Here is a 14,668-nt window from a genome sequence, read left to right as displayed (position 1 = left end):
CCCAGAAGGTAAAAAATGTAGTAGCATAATGGCTCTCTGCTCATTGCTTCAAGAGACTATCCCATAGTGTTTAAGAATATAAGATTTTTATAATCTGACTGGTTTCAAATCCTAGTTTGGTCACTTAAGCTGTGTAACCTTGGACCAGTTTCTTCATATCTTTGTGCCTTAGTATCTTATGTATACTATGAGAATAATAATGCTCACTTAACAGGGATGTTTTGAAGATTGAGTTAACACATATGAGTGTTTAAAATAGTTCTCAGCACAGAATAAGAGCTTAATAAACATTAGTTGTTGCCATCATTATTTGCAGTTCTGTTATCAAAGAAAACATCTAGTAATAGTTTTAAACTAGTTTCTAACCTTATATGCGGAGGTGGGCGGTAGACCATAAATGTTTGAATTCTGATTTACATAATGTAGGCAGTTAGGCAATTTGACCTGTACCTTTAACCAATGTTGAAAGTGAATGAGTAGGAGTATTAGAAACTTGGAAACGTAAATTTTTATTTATTGAGAACAAACATTAAACTACTTAAAACATGCAAAGTGGGAGGCTTCTATTATTAACTCAAACTTGAGCATTTAGCCTGTATCCTAGAGATAAGCTAAATCTTGGGGGTAGAGATAGGGCAGAGCACTAAGAAATATTGAAGAGATGAAAGTGTATTATCAGTTCTTTGAAGATGAGAGATATAGTATAGTTATTTTTCAAGCTTCCATTTGAAAGAGGGAACACTTAAGAGGGGCAAAAGGAAGCATAACTTTAATTTTTTTCAAGGTAGCTTTTTAAAGAAACCTGGTTATTGAAATTATTTGTTAAGTATAAGGGGAAAACTAGTTAAGGTTTGGTATTTATTTTACCTAGCATATTTTTTATTTAGATCAAATTTAGGGTTAGTATTTTGTCACTTGTATATATACTTTATTACACTCTGGGACCACTGAAGTAAATATGGTATTTGCCTTCTTAATATGAGTCACAATATCATTTTACTTAAATAGATTGTTTTAAGTTATTGTTTTTTTCCACTATAAGCATTACTGGTTGTCCTTATTATTGAAGGCCCATAAATAAACTTTTAATTCTTACATTGTTTTTATAAAAATAAAAATTTTTTGGTAGTTACCAGGAATGCAAATTAGTGAAAAGAATTGCTTATAATTAGTAACAGCATATAATTTTGTGGAGTTACAGCTTAAAATGGATTAGAAAATTTTTGTTTTTGTCTGGGTTAAATATTTAACTGGTTATCTTTCTAGTAAATACAAGGTGGACTGTGCATGCCTCAAAGAAAATCCAGAGTGCCCTGTTCTAAAACGTAGTTCTGAGTCCACGGAAAATATCAACAGTGGTTATGAGACCAGAAGGAAAAAAGGAAAAAAAGAAAAGGATATTTCAAAAGAAAAAGATACACAAAATCAGAATATTACTTTGGATTGTGAAGGAACAGCCAACAAAATGAAGAGCCCAGAAACTAAACAGAGAAAGCTTTCTCCACTGAGACTATCAGTTTCAAATAATCAGGTACTGAAATGAACTATGCTCTACTGATTCTTGATGACAGAAGTTAAAGGAAAATATTGTCATTTTAACTTATTTATCTAAAATGGTTTAAAATCTATGTTAAGTCCATTCTGTTATTTAACGAAGTACTTATAAAAGTAAAATACAAGTTCTACTAGATTATGTATAATATTTATTAAATTACTAAGAAACTACTCAGCCAGCAAATCTTTGCAGAATTGAATATAAGGTTTTTCTAAGGCTGATAAGTAAAAATGTTTTTCCAGATTTTACTGTCCTTGTATTCATAATAAATGTTCTTAAAGTATTAATCCATAAAATTTCCTTTAATATTTGCAACATAATTAAATCAATTATATAAGGGTGACAGGTATGATTTTCGAGAGAAAATTTTCATAGAAACACAGAATTTTAGGAAAAGAGTTTGGCCTATACACCTGCCCTGCCAGAAAATACTTTGTTATATGCCCTCTAAACAAATGAAAGTTAGGAAGAACTACTTAATTTAGTTAAATGAAGGTTTTACTCATCTTCAGTACCCTGTCTTCTAGGAATAATTTCCCTTAAGTCTTATATTGAACATTTATTGAGCACTTAGTATTTGTAGACACTGGGTTTTGTAAAATGATTTATATATGTTTATGTTTTGGGAAGAGTCTGAATATAAGGCTATATTACCATATTTGACCTTGTGGGCTCTATTGATAAACACATTATTGACTAGAACTTTAAAAAGCAAAACTATTTGAATGATTTTTTAAAATTTCTTGAATTGGGAAACCAGTTTTAAATTTTTGAAATGGGTTCAAACAGGCTTGTAATTTTATATATGTCGAATTATTTTGATTGAAAGACTGAAAATAGTTCAACTCCCTTAGTTGTATGTAGAGTAGTTGTTTCTTTAAAGCAATCATTTCCATCTTTCAGGAACCAGATTTCATTGATGATATAGAAGAAAAAACTCCCATTAGCAATGAAGTGGAAATGGAATCAGAAGAACAGATTGCAGAAAGGAAAAGGAAGATGGTAAGTTGGGAAGCTAGTAGCTGCTTCATGCTGTCATTTGGACTTAGTGACAGCTGTTCTACTCATAGTAACTGTTTCTGCCTTTATGAGGTTTTTTACACTGTTCTTCTGTTTGAAGTTAGCAAACATGTGACATTGAGCACTCGTTTGGCTTTGTCATTACCATTCAAGTTACTTCCACTAATTTTTTGTTTTTATTGTATATTCGTTAGCATTTTAGAATGACATTTAAGAAATAATTTTTGACATTTTTGAAGCTGAAAACTTAATAAATTTTCATGCCAGAATTACTGTGCAAAATGTCTTTCATTAGCTAAATGTATCCTCTTTATAATTTAATGTAAAACACAATGGAATTTTAAAGCTTAAAATAGCACCAAATAAATGGCTTATGGAAAAAAAACCCAGTTTGGTAGCTACTATTTCTGTATCTCATATCACTATCATAAAAAAAGTTTAGTATTTATATTCCTTATTTATTTGCAAATATCTTACCTGTATAAAAACCAGGACAAGATATTTTCTTACAAATCCATGGTAGTTCAGCAATCAATACAATGTTTAGGCCAGTTAAAGTATTATGGTATAGTTTGCCCTAAGATTTGAAAATGACTTTATACAACTAATGATCTTAGTACAGGTTTTCTCCAGTCCTTTATTTTACATGCTCCCTTATTTCCTGTTTTAGTGATTTTCATGCTGTATTCCATGGAATCTCAGGTGTCATATACTTAGGGGTAGGATCTTTGGAATTTGGCTGTTGTAGGCCCACTTAATATAAGTCCATTTTCTGTTTTATTGCCTTGATCATATCTCTAATACTGCTTCACTGTTGAAGTTCAAAATTGTGAAAGCAACGCAGAACTGTTTCATAGCCTCAGGAGTTCAGAAACACTGCTCTGGTGAGATAGGGTAGTGTTAAAGTTAGGAAAAAAGAAAAATATAGGAGAAAATATTGGAGGAGGTGCTAATTTAATTTAAAAAAAAGATTTCTTCCTCCATCTAAAGGAAACTTTTGCAAGATACGTTTCATCTAAAATACTTGTACCTACCCAAATTACTTATGGTCCTTTCTTGACTAGATTTCATATTGGCCTGTTCATTCCACAACTGCCACAGCCTTATACCTGCACTAATCCTGCAGAAACTTTTAGAATACAAATTTAGAATATCACTGGTTTCTGTAGGTGGCATGTTTTGGTAGGAGGAACCTCTATCACAAGTGGTTTTAAGGGCTATAACTGATTGAAAAAAATATGAAACTAAGAAAAACCTGGAGGTTTGTTCTGTGCCCATATAATAATTTTATTCAGATTGCAGTCTGTTTAAAAGTTTATATGACTTTGGTGCTACTTTTAAAATATTTCTATCAATGCTGAGAAAAGTTATTGGAACTTAGAACATCCTCATTTTCAGAACCCAAAAGAAAAAAAGAGATACCCTTTTGCTGTTGAGCATAGTGGAACTTTGGATAGACAGAGAAAAAAGTTTTACTTGGGAATCCATTTTTGGTCCTGATTTTGCCCGTTTTAGTATATTTTTATATTTATTTTAGTATCTATCACTAAGTGGCTGTGATTTTCATAGGTATAAAATGTGGAAAACTCAAAAAAGTATAAATGTTTAGAATCTGGGGTATGAAATATTTTAAAATCTGACTTCTTGACCTGGAAGCCCTCGAAGTCAACTGCAGTGTTATTTCTAATTGGTACATTTACTTTGATGTTTTAATTATAGAATTTTTGGATATACTCCAATGAGAGTGCAGAAGCATGCATCCTAGGATTCTTAAGCAACTGGTATAGTTGTTCCCCCTTTCCCAAGTATCAGTATTTGTGAGGACTAAAATAATTGGTTTTTAAAAGTTCAAGTACTAATCAGCATTTATTTGTCTAATGTTAGCCTTTTATAGTGATTAGGTGTTAACATCAGTAGTTGTAAAGACAAGGTCAACTCCTTAGAAACTTATGTCAAACTGATTTAAATTTTCACCTGTGACAAGACAGACTTTATTATTAATATAAAGGAAATACTAGCTCTTATGTATTTATGAGATTGGACTATAAAAGGAGTCAGTCATACTTTCCTATCAGGTAAATAAATACCACATAATGATGTCCAAAGTCAAATATACTTAAGCCCATCCTTTTGTAGTATAGCTTGAACCATATGAAATTGATTTGACCTAAATTTTTACCTACACAAATGTCAATTTCATATACTACACCTAATATTTAGCATTTTCCTCATATTCCAAAAATTGCTCCAGTGGATTTATGTATTTTTGTTGCTGACTTGTTCTTGTTGATGAGAATGGAAGAAAATCTCTCTGCCTTCAGGGGCATTTACAAAAACAATTAATGCAGGAAGAAGTATAGTAAAGGAGAAAGAAATATGATGGTTTATAGCTGGGGGGAGCAGAGATCATTTCGTGAATGAGGTAGTATTTATGATAGACCTTATGAATAGGGTTTAAAGAAGTGCAGATTAGCTTATGGCTAAATTGTATGGAATAGAATGGTTATTTCTCTAGAGGAAATAGCCTGGAGGTAGTTATGTGATAAATCTTATTTGGCTGAGATTATAGGCTGGTATTGGGGAGAGAGGATAGAGAGATAAGGTTGCTTGTAGATCAAAGGAAATAGTCAATGTGAATTTCATGAAGGACAATTTATTCAAATCACTACTTGGCCAGGGTAGAAAGCTACTCTTTTATTAACATTTTCCTCCCCCCACCCCCCACCTTTAAGTTGTTACCTGCTGATAAAAGGAAACTTGTGGCTAAATGGTATGAAACAGAATAGATGGTTATTGGACATTTCCTCTTTGGCTAGTAAGAAATACTTCATAGGCAGTGGGTTGGAACTGACTTCAGGGATTCTTATAAATCAGCCCCATTAAGCTATTGCAGTTGAAACACAGTAGGCTGTTTATATTCACCTGATTTCAAAACAAGGGCACTACTAAGTAGACTCCCCCAGGTACACAGTTGTTGAGGTGAAAGTGGCTATAACATTGCCAGGGTAAAGAGAGCCTGCGGAAGGGGATTAGATATTAGGATGCTAACCTTATTTTGTTCAACTAAAAGGTGATCATAAATTACAAAACCTTTGGTTTAAATTAAGGCAGCTTATCTCCCCCATTTATGTTACAAAGAAAACATCCTTTATAGTATCTTTTCATATATTTTCAAAATTTTCCATAACCTTACAAAAAGACCGTACCTTAGGAATATAGTCTTGGTTCATATTTGATGACCTACCATAGTCAGATTCCATAAACTGGAATTTATGGAAAGGGGTTCAGGATAGAAATTGGAGAAACAATTCGAAGAATAAGAAAGGATAGTCACCTAGGTATGAGATTCTTCAATTTGTCAAGCATATCACTAGAATGTAAACTACATAAGGGTGAGAAATTGTAGTTTGTCATAGACCAAGCTCCTAGAGGGAAAATGCCTGACTGGCTGTTATAAAAATAGATGATCAATAAACGAACCTACTAAATACTCATGGCAGCCATTTGAGGAAAGACTTCTCTGTAATACTTTTTAATGTGAAGTATGAGGGCTGAAAAATTATGGGGAATCCTGCATCCTGGCAAGGCCTCCAAGGCACAACCTAAGCTATAAGGAAGCTTCACTGAACCTGTAATTTAAGACGTTTCATAAAAAAGAGCTCTGTGGCCAGTTGTTTAGTAAATGGTATATACCATATGTCTAACTTTGAGATTCCCATTATACATGGTATGTTTAAAAACTCTCGAAAAATTATTTGCATTTCCTAAACTCGTACACCCTTGCAACTTTTTTTGTGTAGCAACTTTGAATTTCCACAAATTTTTATTCCATGGCACATAGACTCTGGGAAAACACTAGTATGACGAATTCATGCTGTTATTAATGCCTCTAGAAAGTGACTTGATTTAGAAGATCACTTCCAAAGATACAAAAGAAATTTTAGTAATAAACATAATTAGAGAGTACATTTGTTGTCATCCATCTCAATTTTCTCTCCTTATAGCATGATGAAGTTGATGCTGATTACTAATTTTCTAAGGTCCCCTTTTCTCTCATAGTTTAGGAACTACATTTCTAAAGATGAGTAATTAATTGTAGCAAAAGGGAACTCGTTTATTTTTACAGGTATTCTGTTCATACAAAATGAGGATATTCAGCTTTAGCTGCCCTATAATAAAGATTTCCAAAATCTTGTTTAAATACTTGAAAATACGTGCCTTCAAATAATAGTGACACATGCTGTATATAATGTACACACACTTATTATTCACTTAATAAAAATTTGTGTTTGCTATAAGCTGAGCACCATTTAAGGTACTGGGTGAACAAAGAAGGCAAAGGTCCTGTTCTTGAGATGCTTTCCTGGAAGATGGGGTGTAGGTAATAACATATGAAAATCAAATAGGAAACATAGTATGGGGGTAACCTCAATCGTCACATGGTAGAGAAGAAATGGAGATAACCGCATGAGCCATACTTACAATATTTTGGAATAATTTTATCAGTAACCAGTCTTACCTATTTTTTTAAAAGATAATCTCTAATTCCTATTTGAAAGGATAAGGGAAGTTACATGAGTAAGGAATCTTTTAATTTCTCTATTTCAAGGCTGTAGAGTAGTGTAAATATGGCACACGTTGGCCCTACCTTTTTCCTTTTCCTTTAAAAGGTAATTTTGTTGTTGTTTTTTTTAAAGCCCTTTCCCACCTGGTAGCAAATTAAAAAATTAAATCATGAGTCCCTAGCTGTCTTTGTTTCCTTCTCAATTCTTATACCCTACTATAAGCAAATTCTCTTTAAAGCTACTATGGGGCATCCACAGTTCATAAGCTTAATATTTACTTAATTTCAAATTACCGAATCTCTCTAATTGGGATGAATTGTAACAGTTTATTCAGTAGTTTACTTTTTTAGTTGCAATAGTATATAAAACTTTAATTCATTTGCTTTATTATGTAATCTTTGAACAATACAAACCTTAGGTTTTCCCCATTTGTTAAATAGGAGGCTTAGACAAGATCTCCATAGTCTTTTCCAAGTATAAAGTTATATGACTTCAAGTTAAATCTGTGCCCCAGTGCATTTATACACTGAAGCAGAGTTTTAATAAAAAATTCTCAAAATTCTCAAGTGATAAAATTCTACAGAAATATTACTAAACAGTCTTTGTTTTGCCTATGGGAAATGACATACTCTGTATTTGCTGTGGTAAAACTATAAACTATGTCATAGAAGCAATCTGTACAAAGATTTCATGAGAGATCCCTCACAGTTAAGTTTAGCACCCAACACTCCAGCATTAACAGTGTGCCAAAAAAAATAACAGCAACCTGATTTCAATTCTATATCAATATAGGGTCTGTCGATTGCCCAGCTCACAAATGATTTTGAGGTCAGGACAGTCATAAGCTTGGAATACTCAAGTCATGGCTATAGAATATACAGGCCTTAGTAGCAGACTTAAGTATAAATATAAACTATATCAAGCACAGATGCTGGAGTAATTAAGACTCCTAACTTCTCTAATTCCCCTACACGGTCAGCTGGAATTACTTCAAGCTATACATAAAACTTTTTCAGTTAGATCTAGCACATGGGCGATAAATTTTCAGTCATTAAATATACTGCATATCTGGTTATATGTTAAAGAACACATTATATTCAGTAGTGAATATAAAAACTGAATAATACATGAATCTTAAGGAATTTAAAAGATCAGTTTGGTAATGATTTTTCTCATGTAGAAAATCAGAAATGCTTACATTGCCAACATTTGTGTTTTAAGGTGAAGCTAGGTTAAACCTATTAAGGTATCTGTTTACTGCTTTCAGTTAACAGTTGTAGTGAATGTAGGAAGAGTTATGCTTTGCTGTATGCAAGTGGTTAATTTGCTGTATGTCAGTGGTTAATTGGAAGGAAGAGTAAATCAAGAGCCAGGAAACTTGTGTAATAATTCTGCAAGTTCCTTTGAATGAGTCACTTAATACACAGGGCTTTGGTTTCTTCAGCACTGTAGGACTAGATTATTTTTTAAGATCCTAACCAGCTCAAAAAGATTGGGTCACCTCTAAATAAAGGATTTTGCTTTGACTACCAATTAGTCGTATTATTTATAAAGTAAAGGATTTCAGTTTTTAATTGAATGAGTTGGTCTTTACATAAAACAATTTTCTCTCTGACCCTCACACTCACCATCCAAAACAAGTGAATACTGGACTATGTCCAAGAAACTTGGCATAAATTCATATTTATCTTAGAAAATCCTGGATAGTCATGATATAGAAAATACCTTCCTTGGGTACATGACTTGTGGGTAACTTTTTTTAATAGAGAAATAATCTTGCTAAGACAAGTTTATTCTCGAAGAATATACTTTTCCCAGATTTATTTTAAAAATTTTTCAAGAGATAAATACAATAATAATAACCTCCCCCCACCCATCCCCATTGAATAGTTGATGCAATTATGATAATTATCTTTTTTAGTTACTCCAGATTTCTAATTTAGCATTTTAGAAAAGCCCTGATATATGGAAACAGGATTTTTATAGAGAGCCATTAAGATAAAAGGGAGTTTAGTAAAGTGATTTTAAGACCAAGACATGAATTATCTAAGGAAAGAATTCAGCTTTAAAATTTCGACTTCCAGTAAAAAGACCATTTTTTGCCTGTGCTATTGTGCAGATATGTATTCATGAACAAGTAATCTTACCTTTTTGGACCTTAGTTTCCTTTCCTGTAAAATAAAGAGGGTGAGGATAACACATTTTGTAACAGTGACATGTTTACAGTATGGCAATTTGTTTTAACTAATCAAAAACTTATAAGTATTCTCAGAGGAGTTTTGTTGACATACTACTTTGTTCCCTTACTGAATATAACAAAGAAAAAAATACAGGAAAGAGTAAGCAGTAGTTTCCAGAGTGTGTCTTGATGCTTGAATCTCTGCTGATAATATCTGGAACTAAAGCTCCATCGTTGAGAAGACCATGCAGCCAGACCCTGAGTTTCTGATCTTCCCCACATCGATGACAATAAAGGAGACAAATGGATTTGAGCCTCAGGACCTGGTTCTTCTTATTTGGAGAACTGGACAGTTGATGGACATGCTTCCCGTTTCTGGTTGAATGCTGAAGCATTTGCCAGGCCCACTGGCCAAGGCCCTGGGTCTTGATTTTAATGTTCTTTCTCCAAAGAGAATACTCAAAGGAACTCTTGCTGTTCCTCAGTCCCTGCCTTGAACTGTCATTGTAAGACGGGAAGAGCAGAAGGCAGAGGAATGCCTTATAAGAACTATAATGGAGGATCAGAGAGCTAAAATGGAAATAATTTACACTCACGGAATGAGTGTTAATTTTCCAAGTACTGTTGGAAAACTTCACAGCTATTATCGGTTTGAACTCAGTAAGAATTCGGTGAAGTGTAAGTATTACCACCCACATTTTATAAGAGGCTCAAAGGATAACTAGGGTTAAGTTGCCTAGGGTCACAGAGACAGTAAATAATTGGTTTGAGCACAGGACTTTGCCCCACAAATATCCTGCTACCACATGTCACTAATATATTCACTCCTTAAGTTTATATGAATTTATCCTTTTCAACATAAAACCTTTTCAACCTTAGAGACTTCAAATCTTAAAAAGGCTGACTTGTATTACTGAGAAAAAGATTTTTTTGGTAAAGTATATAGTTTTTGAGGCTTTTTATTTTGCTTTATTTTTACCATTGACAATCACACCCAAGTGTTCCTTTCATGAAATATATTTGTAATGGCAGGGCTTACTGAGATGTTTGAGATTCTGAAAGATCTCAAATGAATATAAATATTTCCCCCCCACACACACATCTACTATCAGTAGAAGTGTTTTCCTAACAACATCATAGAAATTATTTTCTAAATTTGCCATGATCATTTGGACTTCTGAATTTTTAGAGCAATGATATTTATGTCACTTAAAATTTAATATTTATGTCACTTAAAATTTAAATTTCATAGACAAGAGAAGAAAGGAAAATGGAAGCTATTCTGCAAGCTTTTGCCAGACTTGAAAAAAGAGAGAAAAGAAGAGAACAAGCTTTGGAAAGGATCAGCACGGCCAAAACTGAAGTTAAAACTGAATGTAAAGATGCACAGATTGTCAGTGATGCTGAAGTTATTCAGGTATTATTATTCAGGTCTAGTTATATTTTCACACTTAAACACTTTCCAATAAAATTTTCATACAGGATTTAATCTTATAAAGAATTTTTAAAGTTTTACATTAGCCTTTCAATAACATTTTTCAGATCCTTTGAGAATTTAGACTTTAAAGACTCTGTTTTTGGGAATAAGAAAATTTTTAACTATGTTAAGATAGTGTATACTGAAATTCATAAAGAAATTTGGAGAAGTTAGCTTCTGAAGTAGATTTCAATTTCTCACTTATATAAACATTGTATTAAAAGTTCCATTCCGTTGTATTTTGAATTAGGAACAAGCAAAAGAAGAAACTGCTAGCAAGCCAACCCCTGCCAAAGTGAATAGAACTAAACAGAGAAAAAGTTTTTCTCGCAGTAGGACTCATATTGGACAGCAGCGTCGGAGACACAGAACTGTCAGCATGTGTTCGGATATCCAACCATCTTCTCCTGATATAGAAGTTACTTCACAACAAAATGATATTGATAATACTGTACTTGCAATAGAACCCGAAACGGAAACTGCACTAACAGAAATAATTACTGAAACTGAAGTTCCAGCACTTAATAAATGTCCTACAAAGTACCCCAAAACAAAGAAGGTATGATTCTTAATGTAAAAGCTGTTTTCTAACAGTGTCTTATGATGTTAAATATACTCGTATTTTTAAAGTTCAATCTCTAACATCTCATAAGGAACAGAATTGGAGGCATAGATTTTATACCTGGAAAGTTTAGCTACAAATGAGAATTGCAAAACTAAAATCAGTTAAATATAAATGCATCGTTATACAATTATAACATTCAGCCTGTCAAGACTTTTTAATTTTGCCTGCCCTGTGTACTAAATTTACTTATCAGAAATAATTGGTTTTAGATATGTTATTCTTTATTCTTTGTATTTTTTATAAATTTGATTGTAGGAATTAAAAGTGAAGAAATTGTCAATTTCCATAAAATGTACTATGAATGTGAAAATTTATAAGGAAGGTTTAGTTTTAAATCAATTGATTCATAAAAATCTTTGAAAAATTACTGTCAGCTTAAATGAAACAATTATGGTAAACTATTCACTGAGATAAACCAACCAGTTTTGTAGCTAAGAAATAATAGAACATCCTTTAAAGCTGCTTTTTCTCCCAATTTTGGGTAGAGTACAGCAGACTGGAGCAGAGATACCAATGTGGTAATCCCTTGGCTATTTGGGGTGGGGGATAGATCATAAATCGATTCTTCTCATACACTTCTACATCAAAATACTTTGAAACTTAATTTATCTTGTCTTTCTTCTTACCAAATTCAGTAGTTTGTATGTACTGTGAAACCATGAGTAGATTTATAGTAAATATCTAGGATGAACCCAGGAGTATACTTTAATGGTGAGTCAGAGGGGTTAGCCAGAGATAAGGTCTAAACAGTTTTGTCAAATGTGAAGTTTGTGCTCTCCTTACTGCACCACAGATTTTGAACAAGCCATCCAATACTTGCTTTCAACAATGAGCAGTTATTTTTGCCCACTTAGGAAGGATAATAAAATAATTGCAACTTTTCTTCGTAATTTTGATTACGAATTCGTAATTGTAGTAAAAAGGAGAACTCGTTTAAAAGAGAAGCTACTTTCTTGATTACAAATGTGACATCATCCTTGCTCTCTAATTATATAACTAGATGATTGTGGTGCATAAATGTATTTAAATCCATGGTCAAACACCTTAAATCAATAATGATTGTCAATGCTGAGTTTGTTTGTTTTTTTTTACTTAATGTATATGCACTGGTCACACCTGGAGATTGGCAGGTGATGGGCAGCCAAGGGTAGAAAAAGTGTTCCAACTCAGATTTTTCAAACAAATTGAACATTTTATACCTATAATAACAGAAGCAGTATCAAAGCTGAATTTAGTGTTTGTGTTTATAAGATGATACTGAAGTCTCCTAGATTTTACTGTTTTACAAAAGTTACCATGTGTTTTGTTCCTACAATGTATTACTGTGTAAAAAAAAAAAAGTACTTGATAAATGTAGAATAACATTTTTTGGACATCATAGATGAATATTTAAGTTAATATATTATTTTAGGTAATTCATCAATTTCAAATTTGGTATTAAGACTATTCCTTAGGAGAATCTGTGTAATTACATATATAACGATCCAAATTTTTCTTTTCTCCAGCACTTGGTCAACGAATGGTTAAGTGAGAAGAATGAGAAGACAGGAAAATCTTCAGATAGCCTTTCAGAAAGGCCTCTGCGCATAACCACAGATCCTGAAGTGTTAGCCACACAGCTCAATTCTTTACCAGGTCTTGCTTACAGCCCCCACGTATACTCTACTCCTAAGCACTATATTAGATTTACTTCACCATTCCTTTCAGAAAAAAGGAGAAGAAAAGAACCTACTGAAAACATTTCTGGCTCATGCAAGAAGGTAAACTTTTCTGTGGATATAAAAATGTAGGAGCCAAAAGTCAGTCATTCCTTACTACCGAGTGAAATGCTTTTTGAATCGGCTCTACATTTACAGGCTATGTGAACAGCTACAAACGGATTTCTCTTCATTTATTTTATGTATTTCAGCGATGGTTGAAACAAGCTCTAGCAGAAGAAAACTCAGCAATTTTACATAGATTTAATTCACCCTGTCAAGAAAGATCGAGAAGTCCTACAGTTAATGGTGAAAATAAAAGTCCACTACTATTAAGTGAAAGCTGTTCCCTTCCAGGTATAATTTCTTTACAGTATTGTTTTAGTGTGAAGAATGTGGCAGGATGTATATAACTTGATAACAGGCACATTCTAGTTGTTATGTACTTAACAAAAGCAGCACATTGTTATATATTTACTTTCTCATTTCTGTCCTCCAACCTTTTGGATGTAGACATGAAAACCTTAATTTGCAGCATCACGTATGATGGGGCTTATGGTTGAATTTTTGGACTAGTTCTGGCTTGTGGGCTGGCTTCATGTCAAACAGATTCAAAAGGATTCTTAGAAGTCAGTTAAAATAACATCTGTACTCCTAAGATTTCTTCTCTAAGACCCGTAGGCCAATATGCCTTCTGGTAAGATAATGCGTGCTAATGGTGAAGTTAACTAAGGGGCGGGGAAAGATTGTTTCATGTTAGTAATATCTTTAAAACTCTTAAATTTAGTTTTGAGGTGAAAGTCATCATTATTACTGCTGTCGATGTGTTGCTCTTTCCCAGGATATATTACAGATTATAAGCAAATACCAGCATTATAATTTCTTATAAATTGTTTCACCAACAGATTTAACTACACCACTAAAAAAACGAAGACTTTATCAATTGCTAGATTCTGTTTATTCAGAAACCTCTACACCTACTCCTTCACCATATGCTACACCAACTCACACAGATATTACTCCTGTGGACCCATCATTTGCCACTCCTCCGCGAATAAAGTCAGATGATGAAGCCTGTAGAAATGGTTATAAGCCCATATATTCACCGGTTACTCCAGTAACTCCCGGCACACCAGGAAATACCATGCACTTTGAGGTGAGTTAATGGAAAAAAAAAATTTTAACAATAGTGTACTGAGATTGGCAAAATGTTTTAAAACTATAAAAAAATTTGGAGCATGCATTTATGTGAATATGAACTTTTTAATTTTAATTAAAATGAGTATAGCTTTCATCTTACTGATAGTCAGACTGTGTGTATCAAGTTGACTTTAAAGCAAATGATCTTATATGGGAAATGGAAATGAAAAAGAAAATAAAGTTTAAAAGTCTGTATAGTAGTTTCTCATTATAAGTTTTCATTTCTATAAATATCATGGATATAGTTACATATTTTAATTTAATTCTGATTATTTATTTTTATGTAGAATATTTCTTCCCCAGAAAGTTCTCCAGAAATTAAGAGACGCACTTATAGTCAAGAGGTAAGG

The 14,668-nt window shown here is 32.8% G+C and overlaps 1 protein-coding gene across 5 annotated transcripts in view; it reads left to right on the top strand.

Annotated features, from left to right (window-relative positions):
• KMT2E (lysine methyltransferase 2E) overlaps positions 1 to 14,668 on the top strand; it is a 79,167-nt gene that overhangs the window by 57,919 nt on the left and 6,580 nt on the right. For all 5 annotated transcript variants that reach the window (XM_006925382.2, XM_006925383.3, XM_006925384.3 and 2 more), the window contains 8 exons: positions 1,267 to 1,531; positions 2,459 to 2,557; positions 10,572 to 10,736; positions 11,047 to 11,355; positions 12,927 to 13,181; positions 13,331 to 13,475; positions 14,024 to 14,274; positions 14,606 to 14,662. In XM_006925382.2, the coding sequence (XP_006925444.1) occupies positions 1,267 to 1,531; positions 2,459 to 2,557; positions 10,572 to 10,736; positions 11,047 to 11,355; positions 12,927 to 13,181; positions 13,331 to 13,475; positions 14,024 to 14,274; positions 14,606 to 14,662 (1,546 nt within the window). The remainder of the gene's footprint in view (positions 1 to 1,266; positions 1,532 to 2,458; positions 2,558 to 10,571; positions 10,737 to 11,046; positions 11,356 to 12,926; positions 13,182 to 13,330; positions 13,476 to 14,023; positions 14,275 to 14,605; positions 14,663 to 14,668) is intronic.

This window comes from Pteropus alecto, unplaced genomic scaffold (assembly GCF_000325575.1).
Source record: "Pteropus alecto unplaced genomic scaffold, ASM32557v1 scaffold109, whole genome shotgun sequence".
Lineage (NCBI taxonomy): Eukaryota > Metazoa > Chordata > Mammalia > Chiroptera > Pteropodidae > Pteropus > Pteropus alecto.
The sequence above is the reverse complement of the archived record's forward strand: the minus strand, read 5'-3'. Positions and strand labels throughout refer to the sequence as shown.